At 36.3% G+C, this 23,863-nt stretch overlaps 1 protein-coding gene across 1 annotated transcript; it reads left to right on the top strand.

Annotated features, from left to right (window-relative positions):
• The first annotated feature begins 11 nt into the window (after nucleotides 1-11).
• YME1L1 (YME1 like 1 ATPase) lies at nucleotides 12-23,378 on the top strand. Its single transcript, XM_080385999.1, has 19 exons — nucleotides 12-193; nucleotides 2,893-3,024; nucleotides 5,486-5,648; nucleotides 7,580-7,678; nucleotides 9,384-9,493; nucleotides 10,647-10,797; nucleotides 10,889-10,996; nucleotides 11,796-11,878; nucleotides 12,739-12,829; nucleotides 14,496-14,648; nucleotides 15,987-16,119; nucleotides 16,612-16,674; nucleotides 17,104-17,216; nucleotides 17,595-17,750; nucleotides 18,462-18,613; nucleotides 19,454-19,580; nucleotides 19,681-19,754; nucleotides 20,401-20,487; nucleotides 21,569-23,378. The coding sequence occupies exons 1-19, from the start codon at nucleotides 164-166 to the stop codon at nucleotides 21,710-21,712; spliced, it is 2,169 nt and encodes a 722-aa protein (XP_080242125.1). The 5' UTR covers nucleotides 12-163; the 3' UTR covers nucleotides 21,713-23,378.
• The last annotated feature ends 485 nt before the right edge of the window (nucleotides 23,379-23,863 follow it).

Genomic DNA, 23,863 nt, shown 5'->3' with positions numbered 1-23,863 from the left:
CCGTAGGGGGCGGCCATTTTCCTGAGGAGCGGAGCCGTGGGGCTCTTCCGCTGGCGGCGGCGGCCGCAGCGACTGAGTGGCGGAGGCCGACAGGCGGGCACGGCTTCTGCGGCTGGGCTGTGAAGCGGGAGAGGCGGCCGTGGTCGCCGCCCCCGCTGGGAGGATGTTTTCTTTCTCAACCGTGCAGCCTCAGGTGAGGGGGCTGGCGGGGCGCACCCGCGGCCGCCCTGGCCCGTGGCGGCGCCCCGTTCGCCGAGCTTGGGGACCCCGCTCCGCCGGGCTGAGGTCGGGGCTCGTTTCGTGTCGGGGTGGGGGCGGCGAGGCCGGCCGGAGGCTCTCGGGAGGCCGGGGGTTGCGGGTGGTGGCGGGAGGAGCTGAAGCCCTGGCTGCCGGGTTTTGGGGGCTCTGCAGAGCGTCGGCCGGGCGGGCTTGTAGCGACCGGGGGAGGCGGGGGCGGGGGGCGCGTCGCGGGGAGAGGGGCGGCTGGGAGCTGCAGCGGCCTGGGGCACTTACCTGGGAGGGATGTGTGTAAATGGAGGAGGGGGGAAGGTACAGTAAAAGCTTGTGAAATCTGAAATGAAGGAGTAACTTGGGGATGGGGCTTTTTAGTATCTGTTTTTATAGTGGAAGCAAGGGGCGGCGATGTTACTACAGCCAAAGTGAAACTGCGCTGTTGTTTGTCACGGATTGTTGTGAAAACCGAAACAAAATTAATTAAAAGAGTTAGAGGGAGAAGTCCCTCAATTATTTATTGCATAGAAGTCCGAATGCAATCGAGAAAGCATCTTCTATCAGTGACTCTGATGGGACTAGTGGATTTTGCGGGCTTTGATCTGAAGCAGTGGGTTCACATTTGTGTTGGGGGGATGGTATGTGATAGTTTTATTCCACACTGGAATTTGGTTCTTTCTAGAAGTGGAGAATGTGTTGATTGCTTTTGTTAGTGTAGTGAAATGACCGAACTTGTGATAATATTTTTTGGAATGTGTCACTTTATCTTTTCATAGCGGGAAATGCAGGAAGAAAGCTTTGTTAGTTGTTGGGTTGCTGACTTTGACCTCTGGAGGCTTTATGGTTTTACCACAAACTCCCAGAGTTTAATTATAATTTTGGACAATTAATTCCGAGGCAGTTTTCATGTCTCACAGCATTGTCTCTCTTCTGTCTGGTCGACACAGAGATGGAAGTTCTCGCAGAAGGGTGTTCCTGGGTGGAGAGGCTTAATTGGATATTGTTCCAGCACAACTAGTTGCATCCCTAGTGATGTGTAATGAGATTGAGGCGTTTTGGAAGTGTTGAAATTATTTGTACCATATAGTCACAATAGACACAGACATGTGCTAGAGGAGGAGCCCTGACATGTGGTGTGCCTGGGCTTCTGTACTGATTCATGAGGTGGCCTCACTGAGTTGAGGCAAGTGCTGCTGAACTGCAGAATTGACTGTTATATGTGTATATGCATTGTATAGGTTAGTTTTGATACCTAGGTCTGTTGCTAACGTGGGATCCCAAGGAAGAAAACATAAAGGGAATTTTTGGGAATAATTTGTATGATGCAGGGAAAAAAAATAAGATATTTCCTGTTATAAAAGTATTACTTTATAGATGAAAATAGGTGTTTTTTTAAAAATAATATAGTAGTCAATAGTATTTAGGAGTGGTGATTTCTGAATTAGTAAGATGTTAATAAATCCTCATGATTCAGTGCTACTCAAAAGCAGCCACTGAACTTTCTGTTCAAGTTGGTTCAAGGGGAACCAGCTTGATGAGATCTGTTGCTTGGATATCTGTCTAGGCATAATCTAGGATTTACCGTTGTAATATTTCATATTAAAATCTGAGATTAAGGCCTACCACTAAATTGATGGAGTAACTCATTTACCATTCTTTGTCTGCTCATGTTGTTTAAAGAGCATTACTTCTTTTCTGTGGCTGTGTTGTGAAGTCATATTAGAATGGTGATCATAGTTTTGTTTTGGTAGACACCAAGACAGGCTCAGGATTGTTTTAAGCAAATATTTCTTACAAAGAAGAGAAAGCTCCTGAATGACAGTAACTGTAAACAGGTTTTAAACATTTCAAGAGTCGTGTTAACTGGCAGGCTTTTCAGTGTAGAAGTTGCTTGTTACTGTTTTTCCTCTCTTTTACTCCCTATATTGACGGTGTTCCTTTTTTGTGTCATTTATTGCTATGTGGGGAAAACCCACCTATTTAGCATGTAAGACTTGATTGTGATGGGGGCATGGTGGCTACAAGGGAAAAACAGTTTCACAAAGCTTTGTATTTTATTTGCATTAAATGACTGTTGAGTTTGTTGCTGTCTTCTGACAAATATTACATTCCTTATTGTTCTGCCATCTGGTTGCAACAGCAAATATCTAACACAGCAAACAAGTGATACATAAAAAAGAAACAAAAAAACCCATTCTGAAGGCAGTATTAAGTGTGGTAGCAATTTTGTTTCTCTGCTGTTTCAGCTGAGAACAACCTACAAGACATTGTCTAAACATTCTGTTAAGTGCAAATTGAGGGTACTCTTTGCATCTCCTAAGTGTCAGTGATCTGTACCTACTCCATATTTGCAAAACTAGTGATTATTTTCTTTAAACTGTGCTTATGTTTGAAAACGGGAAATGTAGCCTTTTTTCCCCTTTCTCTTCCAAGCTTTGTGAGGTTTTAATTTGTCATGCATACTTAAACTTTCTTTTTTCTTTAAATAGAGCTATTGGCTCATGCTGTGGTTGAAACCAAGTTCATGTGGTTTATTATGAAGTCCTCAGCTAAAGACAGTGTACAAGACATGCAGTTATAAGCCAGGGTTTGGAATGGAGATACGGTTAAATAGTTCAAACAAGCTTAAATCATTGTCTGATTTCCCCCCCACCCCTCCAGGCTACCGTTCCTCTGAGTCACCTTATCAATGCCTTTCATTCACCAAAAAGCTCCACTACTACTGCCAGCACAGCATCCGTGCAGCCTGTCCAGAGGGACACCACCCCGGAGCATGATCCTCAGAAGAGCGAGGTACTAAAAACCTTTGGAGAAAAGTGGTGGTTTGTTTTTTAACTTAATTAAATCTGAATAATATCAGTTTAAGTGAATTTAGTGTTTGACTCGTTTTATAAAATAATGTGGCTAAACAAAACAGCGTCAACACATAGAATATAACTTTTGACAGAGCTTCAGTCAGTGCTTTGGCAGTAAGGATTCTACAAAAATACAGTATTTCATGAATCAGAAAAAAAGCTAGTACTTGCCTCAGTCGTAATTTGCAAATGGGGAGAGGATTTGTTTTCACCTTCAACCTAATGTTTCTTGCTCTAATGTAACAGTAACTTTTCTGTTATATAACCCCATTATTATCTTTCCACTCAGTTCTAGCAAAGTTTGTTTTGTTATTGCTTGTGAGAAAACAGACTGTAACTTAAAATATGTTAAGAGGTTTTGAGAGATTAAGTAGCATATTTGCACGTTTTCTTATTTTTCTATTAAAATATCTTTAATTATCATTATGTATTTTCTGATCTTCACGCTGAAAATCAAAAATTGAAAGTGCAAAGTAGTATCAGATCTTGCCACTTCTATTGTAGCTCATCTCTTAGAACAATTTTTATAACTAAGAAAATGTGTGGGAGGAAAAATGTGGAATTTCTCACTAACTGCTGCAGAACTTTGGAAATCAGCATGGGTTGTACTAATCATCCCTTGTTTGTGTTGTGATTCCATTGTTTTCTTTTTTGTGTATAATTCTGTATTTGCTTCTGGTGATAAAAATTCATTTCAGTGGGAAATCTGGATTACTGAATGAAACTAAAGTGTGTTTTATTTATTCAGTTCTGTGTTTGTCTTCCTACTCAGCAAGAGAATCTGGTCTCCTTTAAATAGAGAGAGCTTTTCACATTTAGTATTTTCTCTCTAATTCATCATACACCTGTGTTCGCTTCCTCCTAGCATGACAGAAGTGTAAAAATAATTATTTAAAAAGTCTCTCAAAGTATATTTAAAGAAAGTTCTTAAAGCAAGTTGATTAGACTGTAGTAAACCTAAGCTTTAATAAATGTTAAACTCAAATTTAAAACTGGCAAATAATGACATAATACAATATTGCATAAAGTTGAACTATTAGAATGGCAAAAACCCATTATTTGAGAACGTGAAGCTTCTCTGCTGTGAAGTTAAATATGTGCTCGAAAGTAGGAACCTCTTCTGAAAGGCCATAGAAAATGTTGTGGTTTTTTTTTAACCCCCACCACCCCAGCATTTCAGTAATTTTCCAAGCAGTTATTTAGCTGAAGTAGGAAGGCTTAATCTACTCCTTTAAACCATGTGTAAATGTCAAATGGTGTTTAAAAATGTATTTGTACTTACTTTGAGTATGTCAACCCAACACAATGTTAAAATTGTGTCATTAAAACAGAATACTTAAGAAATCCATTTTAAACTATAAACTTTGAATATCGTGGTATACTGTTCTAAAAATGCTTCTTTTGATATTTTATTCAAGTATTTTTCATGTATGTCTTTTTATTGGAAATCTAGTTTCACCTTAAGTAGATCAACACAAAGCTTATGTAAAAATAATTTAGGATAAACAAAAATATAATCCATAATGTTCAAACAATGAAAAATTTAAATATCTGTGCACATACATTTAGAATAGAATATTTACTTCTCAGTTAAGATGATGTTACTGCAGAAGCAGTATTGAGAGGCTGATAGATATTTTAAGAGTCCAAAGCAACATGTATTTTTGAAACACACTCTTTGAAAAAAAAAAAAAGATTTTTTCCTGGCTGTAAAGTACAAGATTAAAATTACATTGATCAAAGTTACTTCTTTAGTAACTCAAGTTTATGTGCCTTACCTCCTTGGTTTTTTCGTAGTTTATTTGCTTTGTAGGAAATCCCAGATCTTAATACTTACCCTTTTCCCCATAGAAACTTTTGTGTTTTGTTGTACATCTGCGCAGCTTGTGGCTTTTTAAGATTTTAAGTCTGGGTATTTGTTCTGCTGCTGCATCTGCACTATGCAAAAAGGCTAGCCAAAAGTTGGGGGGATTTTGCTGTTTGCTCACTTGCATGAAATATAATGGGTGGCTATTGCTGTACATCTTTCCCCCTCATGTTCTCCTTTTGCTCCATCATAAAGAGTTGGAAAACTGCAATTTTTTTCTGTGCCTACTTCCATCAAGGAGCAGGAAGATGTTAAAAAGAATGAATTGGGAAGAAAATACGCCTGTCGTAAATGTGCTGTGGCAATGAAAATAACAATATATGTAAATGGAAAAGTTATTGTGCAGTGACAGTAGCAAATTTTTAATTGTGTCCTTTCATTCATCTTCTTTTAGAAATTTTTTTATTTCAGTCTGAACTGTGTAATATAGCTGCTGCATCAAGCAAAAAATAAATTCAGTTATTCTTGATTTTCTTTTTTATCCCTAAAGGTGATGTTAAGTAAATTTTGAACATTTATTTCTGTTTTGCAGTCCATACTTAATTTAAGAGATCTGGGATTATCTGATTTGAAAGCTAACCAGTTCAAAGAATTGATGAACAGGTTGCTTCCTGGCTACTGTGCAGAAGACAAAATCTCTTCGCAGTGGCATACATCGTACATCTCTGCTGAGTCCTTCTTTGAAAATAAGCACGGTATGTTTCAGAGCAAAATGGCTATGATAATTTATAAAAGTTAGATTATAAAGGTGAACACAGATACTCTTTAGTTCAGTCTCTTGTGCTGTAGATAACTCATAGTTTAAAAAAATCTGTATGAAAAAGTATTTATTTTTTATTGTATACAGGTTGTCTCTAGAGTGGTGCTGTTGAATCTTGGGAGTTTTAGAAAATCAAACCCAGATTTTGGAGTTATTTCTTCAAATTTCAGATTTGAAGTTGGCTGCTATAAGACTTGTCAGGACTCAGCTGTAGTGCAAGTGCATTATCTCATAATGATGAACCTGAGCTATGAATTTTTTCACCAGTTTGTTTCACCAAATAAAGGAAATTAATTTTGCTAATCTACTAATGTGACAGTCATTAACATCTCCAGTTGACATTAAGTGCTTCCTTTTTTGCTTGAAGCAACATTACACAGGGACGTTAATTAGAAAGGAATTCAGGGTGCAAACTATTAACAGTTCATGTAGAGTAGTATATCATTGCTGACATAAACCAAGAGTGGTTCTTTACAGTTAAAGATGGTTTTATGGGATTAGTCTAAAATACAGGAAGCAAGGCCATTGCAGATGCTCAAGAATGTGTTAGAAAAAGAAGCATATACCTGACACTTGAGATGCCTATATAGTATTGCAGCTGGGAGGAGTGTAAGAATAATACCTTGGGGCTACAAAAAAATTAGCCCATAGGGAGTTTCCTAAATGTGAAGAAAAAAGTTGCAAATGCTTCAGAGCTTTGGTAGGTTATCATGGAACCATCAGACTGGTTGTTTCATTCACAGTTGAAAAGGCAGAGTTGTAGTTGGAAAACTGTCACAGACAAGGGACAAATCTTCAAGAACTTTTGTGTAGGTGACCCTGTATGCTGTGGATGACACTTACTATTGGTACATGTATGTTGTACGTAAAGTGAGGAGAGTATTTCCATTTTTTTAAATTAATGTGTTCATAATTATAATTGTGTTATATTAGCCAATATGCAGTGTTGTAGAAGACTGTGGAACATACAGCATTGTAAAATTAATAGTTGGTTTTTTTCTCCTTCCCATAGGTCTTCAATATTTCAGTTAGCTTGTAAACTGTTCTTACAGTAGTAGGAACTTTCAGAGTTCTCTTTTGCTGTCCTAGATGTATCTAACTGATCTAACTTTCTCAGAATGTGTAAAATAAACAAAAAACCTGCCCATTAGCTTATGAATTACTATGGAAGTGAGGTTATGTAGGCCTGGCCTCGATTTTTTTCCCCTCTCTCTCTGCAGGTCTCTAATGTTATTTGAATAATTTTTACCTGCTAAATGAGGATGAGTTATTTGAGCTTTTGGTAACAACAGATAAATGACAACCCTCTTCTTGTCTTGCAGTCTATAGCGTACTTGAAATATTATCAGCATCACTTTTTCACTGTGATGCTCTTTTATTTCTTCCTGTTTTGCATGAGGACTGTACAATTAAGTAGGCTTAATATAGTAAAATGTTTTCATATTTTAAACATAGTGTGTTTTAAAATGTCTGTCAGCAACCCGTTCCTTAAAGTCTTCGAAATCGAATGATGGGTTGAATGCTGGTCCTTCAGCTTCATTAAAGTCTTTGGATTCCTGTCCAGTCTACATAATTTTGTTTAGCTCTGTACAGATGTGCAGAGTTTTCTCTCCTAGATACAGCTTCAAATTCAAGATTCTGGGTAGCAATATTTTTTGGAAGTTCCAATTGGGAAAAATTCTGGTGTAGTGAAAAGTGCCTGACATAGGTTACTGCAGAGAAATTAACTATCTAATTACAGATGCCTGAAGGACTTTAGTAAAATATAATTAATATTTAAGAAAGAAAAAACAATCTGTGTGAGAAATAATGTTTAGTTGCCGTTTAATGTAGGGTATATTTAAATTTTGCTGTATCTTTTTACAGGTTTTGTGGATGTTTTCAGTTCTTTACGCTCATCTTGTTTGTACAGACAGCATCCTAATCCCCTCCAAAATTTATGTTCAGATGTTCGGTGTTGGCCAGGTATAAAACAATAAACTACACTGGTTTTAATCTCTATAGTATCTTTTTATTTTGGGAAAGTATTTTTGCTTTTGTCTTAGAGACGTCACTCAAGAAATACCGCTAAACTTCCAGGAGGAACTCTATATTGATATAAACACTTTAAATCGTGAAGTTATTCTTACATTTGAGTAGTATGTTTCCAAAATGTAGTAAACACGATGTAACTATAGAATCTTGTTCAAGGATGTCACTATTTGTGGATTGTATTCTCAAAAGATGATAGCTGTGCTGACTACTTTTGAATCAATAAGTATGTTGAATCTAGTATTCACCCAGATTAACTTTCTAAGGTGTTTGACTGGTTTAAACTGCTTCTGGATGTATGATGGGTAACAACAGGGCTGCATTACTAAGAAAATAATCAGGAGCTCAGGGAGTTCAGGTATTATCCTCCGTTCAGTTCTTCTGGTGCTGCTTCTGGTACTGTGTCTTGTTTGTGTCCCATGGTTAAGAGAGAGACGTTAACAAAATGAGGATAGCCCAGTGATGGGCCACAAGGAAGGGTGCAGATTTACTAGTGTTTGATGTATAGGGGAAGCTGAAGGATCTGAGGTTTTAAAGTTAGCAGAAGGTAAGGTAAGGAGTGATCTAATGGCTGGCTGAGCCATGTTAATTACCCTTCTCTTGTACACCTCAGAGGAGAGGCAACAATTACAAGTAAAAGCAAAGCAAATTCCCATTGGAAGATTTTCACAATGAGAATGGCTAAGTTCTGAAACAAATTGTGTGAAGAGGTGGTGTTATCTTAACCCTTGGCGATTTTCAAAACTGAGCTGGACGGAGGTCCAGAACTACCTGATTGAATGTTGAAGTTCAACCTTTTTTGGGCAGGGGTTTGATTAGATCACTTCCAGAAGTTTCTTTTTATCTGGTGCTGTTCTATGGTAACAGAAGGCTTAGTGAAAGCTATGTAATCGACTGGTAATTATTTTAAAACATAGTGATGAAAGATGATGTATTCTTAGCTTTTGTGATTGATGTGATAAAATCTCCATTGCAAGGTTTTTGATGCGATAGAAGATGACATACACACAGCGCTGTAAGCTCACAGTGTTTAAATGGTCTTGTTTCTTTTGTCAGTTTCTTAAATTAACAGCACACCTAAGCCATTGCACATCTCTTGAGGGCATCTTAGCAGCTGAGCTTTTAGACAAAGCTTATCTTAGAACAGGCACCTGCATTCCCATCCTTCTTGGATGTTTCATGTTTGTCAGCCTGCCCGGATTGAGTTCAGTTGTATGTCTCTTCTATTCCCTGAGATGGTGATGGGGTTGGCCAATTATCTGTGATGCACAGCACGAACTGATTATTTTAACAAAAAAAAACCCAAAAAAAGGGAAAAATATATTGCAAAACAGTAAGCAGTCTGCTTGCGAGTTTAGATTACGAACATATTTGTGATCACCTAACTACCCATTTACAGTACTAAACTTTATTGGTTTATTTATGCAGTTTATTACTGTTAGATCCAGAAGCGTCTGTCATACAGTTTGTTTTTACTACTTTGGTCAGGCATCTTAAATTGCTTTCTACTGTGGATATGTCCAGTTCAGTCTTGGTAGTCTTTTTCATATAATACTTTGTCAAATTTTGTAATACTTTTTTTTTTTTTGTAGTGGTAGTAATGGATAGTTTTTAACATTTTATTATTGCTACTTTTAAGTTTACGTACAGTCACGGAACTTTAAGACTTTGAGATCAAGAGCAAGACGTCTGCAGTCATCATCTGAACAATTCACAGAAACAAAAAATTCACTTTCTTCACTTTTGAAGGTAAATATGAGTAACATTATGAAATTGTTTTGGGGTTATTTGGAATCTTTCTCTCTTGAATGAACCTTCACAATTTACAAAAGGTATTTTGTTCCACTAGTGTGAAGAAGTTTCTTGATTCTAAAGCTTGAGCTAATGACAACGCACAGTTTTTCTTATTAATACACAGATTTGCTTCATATATTATCAATACAAAGATTAGTTGAATCTTTTAGGAGAGTAGCTTCAGAGTATAAAAATGGTTTTAAGCTCTAGAAATAAAATTTTTCATATTTTTGTGGTTTTGTTAAAATAGCTTAGAATCTAAGTGTTTAAACAGAAATACAACTAATTTAACATACAAGAAGAATATTTTTTCCAGCAGTTTAGCATGTGATTAACATCTTAATAGATTTACTTGTGGCTAGTATATTTGTAAGATAATTTTTTTTAAATCTGGTGGGTTTTAGGGGTTACAAACTCACTTATATACTTTTAATTCAGCAGATAACTGTTCAGGCTTGGGGTAGCAAAGCACTTAACAAAACCAAGTTAACCTAGGTACTCTTTGCTTCTGACTGGTTGTACAGAAGTCAGGCTAATTAAAGCATTTGATCTTGTTGCGTATGCAGATTAGCTTTGAATTCTCCCCTTCTGGGCATATGAGGTTTGTTTTATCTGTGGACTAGGTATACTGTGGATGGAGATGAACCAGAGCTAGCTCCATGCAGTGCTGTTCTTAAATTTGATAGGGCATATGAGATTTATTTGATGAAGCTCTATGAAAACTATACTTACAAAGATATTTCATATTTGGAAATTATTTTTAGTCGACTTCACAAATTTTTATTATTTAAGAAAAACTTAAGCATAATTTCTCCCACTGAATCCAGTGTACAAAGCTAGTTCTGTACAAATCTACCTTAGGCTGCATTTTCTGTTTGGAACTGGGTTCCAGGAGGGCTCTGAACCTCAACTGTTCAGCAAAGATCAGGGTGCCCCTGAGGCAGCCATTGTGATTCCATGCTGAAGGTACTGCTCTGTGTTGTCAAACTAACCCCATAGCACCTGAATTATATGCTTTTTTAATTTTATTTTTTCCCCTCCCCCAGGCTAGCCAGGTATTAAGTTAACTATGTATCAAAACTAAGTGCATACTAACATAATATTTTAGGGCTTTATCCTGAGAAAGCGAAGAATCGATGTTGAAAACTTGGACGCGCTAATGAAAACAAAAAACATCCCAGAGGCACACCAGGATGCTTTTAAAACTGGTTTTGCAGAAGGCTTTTTGAAAGCACAGGTATTCCTGCAAAAAACACTTGGTAAGTTGTTTTGGTTCATGTGTCTTGTCTTTGCATTCAGAAAGTAGTTCATTTTGGCCCATGTTAAAACTTTTTTTGTTTTCTTTTACAGATTCCTTGAGAAGATCACGTTTGCTTTCTTTCTTTCTCTTTGTTCTTTGTTTTTATCTTGCTATATATTCATCATTTTTACCTGGGAAAGGTTCCTTCTCTGATGCTGGTTAGTTACATATTTCCCCCCCCACCCCCCCACCCCTCGTTTCACTTTGTATTGTTTCTTCCAGCAGGTTCAGCACAAAACATATAAGTTTTGACATTATGATTGTTTTAGGATACCATTTCAATGTATGAGTGAGAGAGAAGAGCTCGTTACTGCTTTTTGGCTACAGCCTTTCAGACAGTAGTGTGACAAAATGTTTATAGAGACAAAAAAGTTGTCTGTTAGTATGATTGTTTTTATTCTTTTGGTGAAACAATTGCACAGAACCAAACAGAGAAGTCGTGAGGTGGTTCAGCAATTATGTATTTGTCTTAGATAACGCATAATCTATATTCAAGGTTAGCAGTAGGCAAAATGGTTTGATTTTTATTTATAATCACAGCTTAGTTTATAGCAACTAGGTACTTGTATGGCCAAATTGTCATAGAAATCTGTTGGAAATAGTGGAATGATCAAAGGCTGAGCTAATGTAAATGGAGAATTTCAACTTCATGGAAAGTTACCATCTAGATCTCAAGAAAGTTAGGGTATGTGCAGAAACACTGAGGGAGAACTTCTGGCTTTGTGTATGTGCATGGTTTTCTGTACTACAAATAACCGAAAAGCACTTACATCACTGAATTAATTGTAAATATTTTAAATATTTTTTTAGTAATTCTTTTCTTGCTGGGCACTTGTAAATGGAAACATGCCCTTTTAAAAGTGGCTTAATGGTTTGCATTCAGGTGCAAAGTTCAGTCTTGGAATGAAATGACTTCATGTGTAAATTCATTGTTCATCATCTGCTGTTTGCTATTAGTACGCTTTCGAACATCAAGTATCTTTGATGCAGCAGTTGATCCAATCCAGCTGAAAAATGTCACCTTCGAACATGTAAAAGGGGTAAGTTCAAAATTAAAGTGTGTGAGTTCTTGCTTAGCTAATTGTTGTGAGCCTGAAGAATGTCTTACTCTGTTCAAGGAATTTCTTTGTATGAACTGGAGCCTTATATATATTGACCACTGCAAGATCAAGGAGGGGTTTAACCACTCTTGTTCTGTTTTGTGTCTTTGTGGCATTTAATACTTTATAAAAGGTGTACTCTCAACTTGTTGAATCACATCTTTAAAGGCTAGGATAGCAAAAGGTAGGCCATAAGTATCTATGTTAATTTGTCTTTTGCAGTAGTTGACTAATACAAGAAGATGGTAATGCCATTTGATCATTTTTTCTTTTGGTACCATCTCTTTTGGATGTCTGATACTAGGACAGGAGATACAGAGATTCCCAGAAAGAAGTGGGCACGTTACTGTTGATTGGATAGATTTATTTTTTTCTATTCAGCTGCTCTTCAGCTGTCAGTGGCAAAATGAGGACCTCCCCCTCTCCTTCCCATCGGACAAATAGATAGAATAATCTCTCTTTAACTAATTAGACTAGTATCTTCATGTAGAATTTTTGATGCTGTGTTTATCTTGTTGGACAGACCTGGTCTTGAACTATTTGTTTATTCCTTCAGTATTACTAACTTTAGTGTTTACAGATTCCTATGAACAGTTGTAGGAGATAAAGTTTAATTCAACTCATGGACACTTGGTATCCCCACAGATTCTGTGGTACACTTTTATCTCCTTTTTCTGTTGTGTATTATTGAACAATACACAATTAGAGACTTGTCTCTAATACAAAACTGTCCTATATAAAAAAGATGCAGTATTTTATAAATGCTTAGTTATATTTTGTGACATGTTTTTAATGTGTAGGTTGAAGAAGCTAAACAGGAATTGCAAGAAGTTGTGGAATTCCTGAAAAACCCACACAAATTTACTGTACTAGGAGGTAAACTTCCAAAAGGTAAGAATCATTGCTCAGCAGAAGTGAGTGGAAAATCATACGTAGCTGTAGCTTTGTTCTATACTAAATGACTAACTTGCAGACTAGCTTCTGAATATTTTTTCTTTAGTTAGGGAATCAAAAAAGTGTATGACCAGAATGGGCCTAAATACTCTACTGTGCATTTAGTTTGTATCTCAGAAAAGTAGTAAAATAATGTTAGACATAGGTAGTGGATTTCATTATTTGTTTAAAATATTTGAGGAGCAAGCGAATCTTCAAAGAGAGTTGTGAAAGGGTATCCTTTAATAAAGAAGCTTAAGTGAGGTGTTTGAGGGTGGGGGAGTGGAGGTTAAGGTAGTTGTTGCATGCATGCTTCCCATCTTACCTTCAGTTCACCATATATAAAAATTGGGTGTCACTGCCTGCCTCCACAGAAAATTTGAGGTTTCTGAGATACTCAGGTAGAAGAAGCAAAGATGCCTGAGTACATCTTGCATTTGGTAGAAATTCAATAATAACATTAAGGGTAATAAGCTATGGCAGCGCAAAGCAGTGGACTGTAGATTTCAGGCAAAAAGTCTGTCAAGAATCAAAACTTGTGTTTAGAATTGTTAGCAGCCTTATTTACAGGGTTAAGAATCGACATTTCTTTGAAGTTCCAAGTAAACCTTTTAGAGATGATGTACTGAACTACAAAAATTCTTTTACTTTGTCACTGAATTTAACATGGTATTAAAAATAGAATTATTGATAAAGTTAATGTGTAACTGAAGTTAATGCCTTTTTGAGTAGAACTTTATGTAGCTCAGAGGTTTTTAGGGGTCTGTATTTTGTTTTTTTTCCCTCCTTCCTTTAACTGTCTTTATAAGGATATCTTTTGTTAAAGTCATTAGCTTCTTGTCCTCAATTTTTTTAATTCTGTTATACGTTTTCTCACCTGAGAAAGACCTGTAACTTAAGTTTAGTTTGGAAAACTTACCCAAGGGAATGTAAAAATGTCCAAAAAAGACCTTGTATTGTGCAAATAAGTATGTTGGGGTTAGGCAAAACTTACTGTGCCTTCCTAATATACAGTAGTTCTTTATTTTGAAAGGCAGGGATTTTTATGTAACTGAACTCTTAAAAGGCCTTTATTTCTTCCATACGGCTTTTGGCGCCTTTAGTGCTTGCTGACTGCTTTAGACAGTTCAGAAACAAATGTTTTCATTTAAAAGGATGATTAAGCTTGATCATAGTAGAAGGCCAAGTGAATCTGAAATATGTAAGCCTGGTAAGTCTGTTTCCTGTTAGTGCTCTACACTGGTTAAAGTCAATTACTTGGAATAATTTAATTAAAATAAAAAGTTCCACTTCCAGAAACAGCTAGGAAGATGTCAGTTTGGAGAAGACACTGCCAGGGATACAGCTGCTAAACTCAACAGTAATTGTGTGGAATATTTCAGGCTTCTTTTTCTTATTGACAGTCTTAAAAATCTTTGTTGTTTAGACATGGATCAGTGTATCTAGATCTGTTGTAGGAAGCTTCTTCAGGCTGCATGTAATGAGCAGTATCTGAAATGGGATGTTAACAGCTTTTTGAAGCCAAGTCTAAAGTATTTCTTCTAATGGATGGAAGAAATGGTACCTGTGTAAGACAACTGTGGGTTTGTTTTTTTGTTGTTTGGTTTTTCGTTTGACTTTTTAGGTATTCTGTTAGTTGGACCACCGGGTACTGGTAAAACTCTTCTTGCACGGGCTGTAGCTGGTGAAGCTGATGTTCCATTTTATTATGCATCTGGATCAGAGTTTGATGAGATGTTTGTTGGTGTAGGAGCTAGTCGCATCCGAAGCCTATTCAGTAAGTTAAATATTTGTGTTTTGAAATCTTTTTCACATGCAAGATTAAGTATTCAGTGTTGTTTACAAGGTTTGATTAGGTACAGTTCTAGTTACTGGGTAGTAGTAGTGTATGAGGATCATAAAACTTTAATTGCTTAGCTAAGTCTCAGAATTCTGTGAGCATCAATTAACTGTAGAATCTTGCTGGCTGTCACACGAAATTGTAGCAAAATTTATAACTGATGTTACAACGCTCCCAGAGAGAACAGAATTAATTTAATTAGAAATACAATCTCCTATAAACTAAATGGAATATTTATTATTGTAATTTACTTACTGTCATATGTAAATTATTTTAAGTTTGAATAAAATAGTAAATTTAAGATAAAAGATAGTGTTAACAGTCTCAATTACTTCCCTCGTTTTTTTAAATCCTGAATTGGAGCTTTACAGCATCACAGTGTAGCACTAAGCTGCGATTTCCTTTCTTGCACCCATCAACAGGCCCAGAATAAATAGCATTGTAATGAAACTTTTAAAATTAATGTTTAGATTGATAACTTCCACCGAAGAGGCTTTCCGTTTTAAGTATGCAAATAAATATTACTGGGGAGGGGGAAATCCACTTTCTCTCTTAAATGGAAGATTGATTGTGTCAGGCAGGCATATACAATGTAGAAGGTAATTTGCCTTTGTAGAAGAAATGTGACTTACATTTTGCATCCTTTCTATGTGAAGCAGTGTGTGTTGTACCTTAAAATGTGCATTTCTTCCTGTTGACTATGGAAGCTTAGGTGACTGACTTGTACATTAATAGCAATTTACAGATATATCTAGCTGGGCGAGATGAGTTGTGTCCTGGTATGCATGTACCAGTTGATGGTCTTAAACTTTGTTATTGTATTTTTACTTTGTGTTCTTAATACTTTCAAAGTTGAGGGTGAGGTCTTCACTGTTAAATAGCAAGCAGGTTCTATTAAAATAAGTTAGCATTTAGGCAATCGCATTTCATATTATTTTTATTTAATAGGTCAGTGTTCTCTACTCAAGCCTATGAAATAAACTTATAGGAAGTTGATATAAAATACAATTATTTTCTTAATCTATTTCACTAGTAATTTCTTGTAGCGTAAGAGTAAGATGATGTAGAGATGAAGAGCCTTGCTTCTCTTTGTGTCGCTTCATTTCCAAAATAATTTCATTTCTTCTAGGCTAAAATCAAGACAGTTCTGGTGATGTTTAATGGAACACTTCATAATCCAAGAGTAATAGGAAATAGTAGAATCCTAAATTACATGATATGCTGTCTTTTCCTTTGTGTGGTTGAAGTGTCCTTCTGCTATTTTTCTTTTGTCAGGAGAAGCAAAAGCAAATGCACCATGCGTTATATTTATTGATGAATTAGACTCTGTTGGTGGGAAGAGAATTGAATCTCCAATGCATCCCTATTCAAGACAGACCATTAATCAACTTCTGGCTGAAATGGATGGGTAAATATATGGATTCTGAGGGCACAGAAGGTTCTTGACTGACATATTTTGGATATTTGGGTGTATTTTTCTTCCTTGACAGCCTTGATGTTTTTTGTAATTTTTCATAATGCTTTTAAGGATATAAATTTAAGATGCTCTTATGACCACTTTCTAGTACTATCAACAGTAGCATTAATGGCCTTGCTGTAAATAATATACAAGCTTCTGAGTTGAGTAGCTCAACAGCTGCAATTATTTTAAACAATTTCTCAATTTTTTTTCTTAGGCTGGCTATGTACCTAAAGGAAAAGTTCCACTCTGAGATCAGGGCATGTTTTTAACCACTTACTGGGTTAAATGTGGTCATTCTTGGGTCACATACTGTGATTTGATGGTGTTTTTTTGACTGGCCACTTGAGTGCATCTGAAATAAGAAATAGAAGTAGTTATTGACAATAGGTTAAATTCTGTCTCAAAAAAAAATAAATTCTCACCCTTTTTTCCGTACAGCTTTAAACCTAATGAAGGTGTTGTTATTATTGGTGCAACAAACTTCCCTGAAGCATTAGATAAGTGAGTATAATGTGTTATTAATAATTTTTACAAAGCATGTATTAAAAAAAACCCCAACTCCACCACATGAACAAAGTTGCTTTGTGATAATCTTCAGGTATTACAGTGTTATAGCTCTGTGTGTGTGTATATCCCACTTAAAATGTGGAGAAATAAGTAACAACCTTTTAAGCATCTAGTATTTCTGGAAGTTTTTCTGCTTAAATCGACCAGTTGCATTCCAACATAAAAACCCCTTTACAGTGGGTTGGTAATAAACATCTTTCCTCTGTCTTTTTACAGACAGGTAAGAAAAATGTCTTGTTTGCACCTGTGTGCCAGACATAGTCTGTGTAGCTGTCTTTAGAAATATCAGGAGTTTTGCTCCTTATTAGTAACAGTTCATTGCAGCATTTTTAAGTCAATGTATTAAATTGCCTCTTCCCTTAGTGCATTAATACGTCCTGGTCGCTTTGATATGCAAGTTACTGTTCCCAAGCCTGATGTAAGAGGTCGTACGGAAATTCTGAAGTGGTACCTTAATAAGATAAAGTATGATCCATGTAAGTAAATACTTCACTGTAATATATCTTTTTATGTAACGGTTTTTATACTGGATCAGCCCACTGCACGTATTAGTTCTTTATTCTATCAGCAGTTGTGGCTTTGCCCTGTGTCTCGGTAAAGAACAGGAAAATTGTCTAGTATGCAGTATTATGACAGTTTCCTGAGGCAGCGCTTCTTTCCAGTCCCCGACTGTTCAGTGTCTTAAGAATTAGTCTTCATTTCTTCTAAAGCTGAAACATTTTTGCTTAACACATTTTCAATAGAACATGATTCTTACTTATAATTTGCTAGTTTCTTGATATTTCTTTATGTTAGAAACCTTTTCAGGAGCAATATGGACCCTTAATGGCAAGTTTGTTTGTTTTTTCCCACAGCTGTTGATCCAGAAATAATTGCACGAGGCACAGTAGGATTTTCTGGAGCAGAGCTTGAGAATCTTGTAAATCAAGCTGCCTTAAAGGCAGCTGTTGATGGAAAAGATATGGTAACCATGAAAGAACTTGAATTCTCCAAGGACAAAATTCTAATGGGTAGGATTTTATGCAAAAGTCATACATGTGTTACAGTATATGAGGGTTTTCTTGTGTGATTCAGTCCTTTACAGAGAAAAAAAGAAGTGTTTATGCTGTTGTTTCTTGGTTTGTTGGTTTTTGTGGGGCTTTTTCAAGTAAGTTTCCTGTTAGTTAATATTGACTAGAACCTTTTGTGACCGGAGAGTAGTAGGTAAAATCTAGTATGGAACACATTCTTTAAAACTTGTTGCTTCTATTTAATCAAAACAGCTGAATGTTGTACTTCAGCCTAGAGGGAGGCCGTGGCCTGATTTTTTTTTTTTTTTTTTTTTTACCCTTCCCTTACTTACTTTTAAAGGAAAGAAGAGAATAAATGAGCAGAAACCTGGAATTCTAAGTAACTTGTCAAGTGATAACACAAAACTTAGACATCTGAGACACAGAATAAAAATCTGGGCTGTTCATACTTGAGAGAAAAAAAATGGGATTTTCTCAGATATGTGAACTTCATTTTAAATCTATTCTTTTAAAAGCAACTTGTTTGTAGAGTATATTGAGGTCCATTTTAGACATTAATACCCTATTCGTAAACATTTTGCACTTACTGAGCATTAGTTAATTTTGCTTGCGTGCTGTTCCTCAGCTACTTTGTGCCTTGTTTGAGTATATGTAATGTGTGAATTGTGGTGGTCAGCTGTACAGAAGTTTAATAATGTTGCTCTGTTTAAGGACCTGAGCGCAGAAGTGTAGAAATTGATGAGAAAAACAAAACCATCACCGCTTACCATGAATCTGGACATGCTATCATTGCATATTATACAAAGGATGCAATGCCGATCAACAAGGCTACAATCATGACACGAGGAACAACACTTGGACATGTGAGTATTGCTACGGTTTTTTGTTGGTTTAGTGTTGTTGAGGAATTTGCTGACAGCACTATTGGTTGTAATTATGTTAATGCATGTTGTAGTATGTCAAAATACTTCGTTATGAGTAACCTCTTGGAAAACTCGTGGGTCATCTTTTCTGTGTGATAGAAAGCTCTCTTCCTTCATTTTGAAATAAGACCAGCGTATGCTAGTATAATAGTTCATAGGCAAGCGAAGAAATTTATGTTGATTCTGCTGCAGTTAAAATAGCACCCAACAACAAAACTTTGAAGAATGGAAAGGACTGGAAAGTAGAAGCATTGCTCAACTGTACTTCTAACACACGCATCCTTTACCAAGCTGTTTTTTGTCCAGCGTGAGTTTTTCTAAACCTAAATGAGTACCTACCTTGTTTCTAGCATAGGTATCCCTAAGTTTTCTGTTCTGCCTTGAGCTGCCAAGCATTTGAACAGAAAAATATCTGTTGAACTTTATCCAAGTTAATGTGTTCAGTTAAAGAAAATTATTGGCCTGAATCCTCCAGGTGGTTTGGTTTGTGCTCAGTACAAGTGTAAGGAGAAACGGATAGAACAGATTGTTCTATTTCTTTTGGTGGTAGGTTTAAGTTGCTTAATTTTTTGTGGTGCTCTGTAGGAGGCCATTTCAGCTGGTAGACTGAGCACCTCTGAGCCAACATGATGAGTGTGTAGACTAGGAGGAGGCCCAGAGCACTAAAATTGTTGCTTAAAAGCCTTTATATCTGCTTTGGATATAAACAAGAATACTTTTCAGATTATTTCAGTACTACTTCTGTTTATTGTTACCTGACCATAGTTCTATATCTTACAGGTATCTTTGCTCCCAGAAAACGACAGATGGAGTGAAACTAGATCCCAGTTGCTTGCACAGATGGATGTCTGTATGGGAGGAAGGGTAGCAGAAGAGCTCATATTTGGAAGTGATCACATCACAACAGGTCAGCAGATTGTAGTTAAAATAATGTTTTGATCAAAGCTTTGGACTGATATGTTTTAACTTTGTTTCAATAATGTAATTTACATCTGTTTGCTCTCTAGGTGCTTCCAGTGATTTTGACAATGCTACTAAAATTGCAAAACTAATGGTGACTAGATTTGGAATGAGCGAGAAGGTAGTATCACCAATCCTTAAATATTTATATCTTAAAAAGACAGGTTCCGTAACTAAAAGCCTATTTGGCTGTCAGTGATCACAGAGACATAAGTAGTTCTGGCAAACAGGAAAATAAGCTCTATGACTGGCTCTGCTAGAGAGAACTCAACTAGAAAACCTGTATATTTGACTGTTTAAAAATTACCTTGCAAGATCTTCACCGCAAAACTACCTTGAAAGTTACTATGTCTGCAGAAAATGTTTATAATAAAACCAAACATTTTGGAATTGAGGATAATCTTGGGTTTTGGGGTGGGGGTACGGGTGACAACATCAAGTTTCCTAGACTTCTAAAGAAACTTATCTAGACATCTTCATTACCCATTAAGTGTTGGCAATCTAGGGATTTTGTTTTGTTTTCTAGAGAAGATGTTTAATCAGCATCTGTACTCTGACCTATTGAAATAGAACTCTGCAGTCACCATGTAGTTGATGAATAGGCTTGTTTTGTGAAGTGCAAGCACTTGAACGTGCATCATAATCTAATAACGATTTTATTTGTTTGCACATGGAAGTAATAGATGAGGAAGCTCTTGCAGTGTTTTATGTGCATTATTGCAACAGTGAACAGATAACGATTGGTTTTTGTTGCTGTTGTTGTTTAGCTTGGTGTTATGACCTATACTGATACGGGGAAAGTTAGCCCTGAAACTCAGTCTGCAATTGAACAGGAAGTAAGAACACTTCTACGGGTAAGGTTCTCTCCCTCTCCACTCTGATACATCCATTTTGAGATGAGTTGAGCATCAGTTTACTTGATTATTCGGTGTGGTAATGTATACTGGTGAAAGTACACAGGTGAATGAAAGTATTCCCAAGTATTTCATGTAGCTGTAACTTTGAATCTCTGCATATCAAGATGTTTTGGTGATTATCACACACAAGAAACAAGTTGGTGGTGTTGGGTTCTTTGATATACTCTTCAACATTTCCTCTTACATTTGGTCAGTGTTTGTATTTTGCCTATTCAATTGACAGGAAACAAAGTATGGCTACAAATTGTTTTAGATCAGATGTGAATGTTTTGTGTTATTCCCACAGTTCATAACTTGCAGCTAAAGCGTTTTGTATAGAATCAGGAATGGCCATATCGGATCAGAGAGTTGCCTTTTCCAGTATCCTGTTCCTCATGGTGATCACTGTCAGATGCTTAGGGAAATTTGTAACATTTGATAATCATAGAACTTCCAGCTCACAGTTGTAGTAATCTGAATTAGTTTGGTACAGACAGGAGAATTATATCACAACATTTAAACAATTAACACTTCTGCTGTAGCTGGTTTTGAGCTGACTTGGTTATGTAAGAATTACCTATGTAGAACTAAAAATTAAAGTTGAAGCAGGAAATGCCAGCAATGTGTACCCATTTGCAGTAACTTGTTGGGTAGCTTTCAGCTTTCTAAAAGTACATAATACTTAGTTTTATAAGCTTTTAAAAACTGAGGAGTATTCCTTGAATGCTGTTGCATTGCTCATAATGTAAAATCAAATTTATTTAATTTAACTGGCAAATTTTCAAATCTAGTAAGTCTTTTCTAAGTTATATGTAAAAATACTAAGCTTTGTCTCAGGACTTTTTTTTTTTTAATTAATTATGCCAGCTAGATTTTAAATCTTCATGAGACAGGAGCTGTGCTAGCTATGAAATACAAGGCACAAATTTAAATGTTTGTTTCGAGCTGTATTTACCTGGAAACAATTTTTAAAGTGGAATCTTGCTGTTGTTTTTTTTCTAAAATCTTAAAATGTCTTTCCACCCTTTTTTAATATTAGGACTCATACGAGCGAGCAAAGAACATCCTGAAGACTCATGCAAAAGAACACAAGAATTTAGCAGAAGCTTTATTGAAATATGAGACTTTGGATGCCAAAGAAATCCAAATTGTTCTAGAGGGAAAAAAACTAGAAGTAAGATGATAACTTCGGGGATACAGTAACTGATAATTTGAAGAATGTACATCTAGCAATGCAGTAGTCTTATGCAGCATAGCCTTTTTTTCCCTTCCTGATGTGTGTATGGCATTAGTGACACTTTTAATATTCTGTCTCTTGTGAGCTTCTGTTACTCATCTATTTGTTGTGTCTCATCGGGATAAGGCACACAAAATAAAGCAAGTTCCTCATCCCTTGCTCCCTGTACTCTTCCCACAAGAGGTTATTTAGAAGGATGAAACTCAGGGCTGAGTTGAGCATTTTGGTTCAGTTGAGTGTGTTGAAGCTGAGAAGAAAAACATGCAGATACACTGGTGTGTTTTGGCATAGCTTCCTGGGTCACACTGCTACATGTGCGTCTGAAGTGATACCCCACAATATCTGCTGTAGAATGTTTTACAGATAATGACAGAGCAATTTGTAAAAGAGTAGAATGTAGTCTAACTCATGCTTGTGCTCTGTTTGAGGCTAGAGATCACTTTGAAAGAAGACTTCTTATTTAGAAATGTAACAAAACATCTCTAAGAAAGCAGCTGCACAGTACATCTCTATTAAAGGGAATTGTGGGAGCTTCATGTTAGTCAAAAACATCGTGTTTTCAGTGCTCTTGGGGTTAACATACACACATGTATGGCTGGGAGAGAAAATGCATTAAAAATGCAAAACCAACAGGCTAAATGTGCCTAAGCCTCTTCGGACCACGTTTTGGGCAGAACCATGGCAGGGATAAGAGAAATACCTGTGACCTGATGTGCTGCTGACAAGATTCTTAGAATTCTTATTGCTGCAGTAGATGGATAACAGTGCTTTGACAGTGCTTTTACACTGCTGGAGATTCTACAGAACTGTTTTCTACTAATACTATGTTATAGGCGTTCGATAATCCAACAGATAATTTCTTCAAAGAGGGCAATACTGCTCACTGAAGAGTAGTTCAGAAAATGTTTGAAGCACGTGTTGTTTCAAATAACATTCCCAGTTCTGTTCTACAATAGAAGTAGGGAAATAAAACCTTTTCTTTGAACCCTTACAGAAACCTCTGGAAATTCTAAAATAATAAGAAAAAGTTTTTGAAAACAAAAGCAATTTCCAGCCAAGTGGAAGTGATTGCTAGCAATTATATGCCAGTATTCTTTTGATCTCATGGAACTGGTGCTTAGGAATAACACACACTGATCATAATGTTTCAGCGCAATTAATTGTTGACTCTTGGGACTATAAAATTCTGTTGCAGAGAGGGCCTTTATTAGCATATGAATGTTGAAGGTCACCATATGTGGATATTAAAATAGTTGGGCTTGTGCCAATAAATATGAATGGAAATTGGTAGCTATACCTAAAACTTAGAAGTAATACCATATTTTAGAATTTTCTGAGTGTAATGCTTGATTTTAACCTAGTTTTTTAGTAAGAGCACATGCATATTATTTTTCTTTCAAAACCAGGATAACTTTTTATTTGCCTATTTTTGTCAGCTTACTTATAGCGACATCCCAGTGCAGTGTGGGAGAACTTCCAAATGTTATAAAACAGTATACCAAATGTCTAGGCTGACTAGTTAGTTGTACACGTATTTTAGGAATAAGCTAGCAGAAATGCTGCATATTTGGCATCTGGTTTTGGAGTAATAAAGGTTAATTTTAATTATGCATATTGGTTTTCTTTTTATTCACTGTAAATTGCTATAGAATGTAATAATCAGGTTCCCTAGTATGTAAATTGAGGTGTATAAAACATTTAAGCTTGTAAATAAATTTAAGAATTATGGCAAAATAGCACTTTTTCTAATTCGGTTTCTAGGGGATGTTCTCCCTAGAAATGCAGACCTTTTTTCAATTGCTGCTTCAGCAGTGGGACTTGAATGGGAACTTTTCCAGCTAAATAACGTGAATCTGCACTTAGAAAGAAAAGAAATAAAACTTTTCATTTTTGAAGTCACTAAAATCTATATTGAATGATCTGATTTGGGTGGTAAGTCCTTGAGGCCTAACTTTTTTTTTTCCTCATTCAAAAGGAAGAAGTGAGCACAGTCTCGGGGGGTGGGAAGTGGTCTCTGATTGGGTCATGAAAGAAAGTTGTTACCTTTTACATTTGATAGCTAAAATCTATCTGCTTTCTGGCCATCTTAACAGCAGA

The sequence above is a fragment of the Falco punctatus genome (genome assembly GCF_963210335.1).
Source record: "Falco punctatus genome assembly, chromosome: 4".
Taxonomy (NCBI): domain Eukaryota; kingdom Metazoa; phylum Chordata; class Aves; order Falconiformes; family Falconidae; genus Falco; species Falco punctatus.
This window is presented reverse-complemented; position numbering and strand designations above follow the sequence as displayed.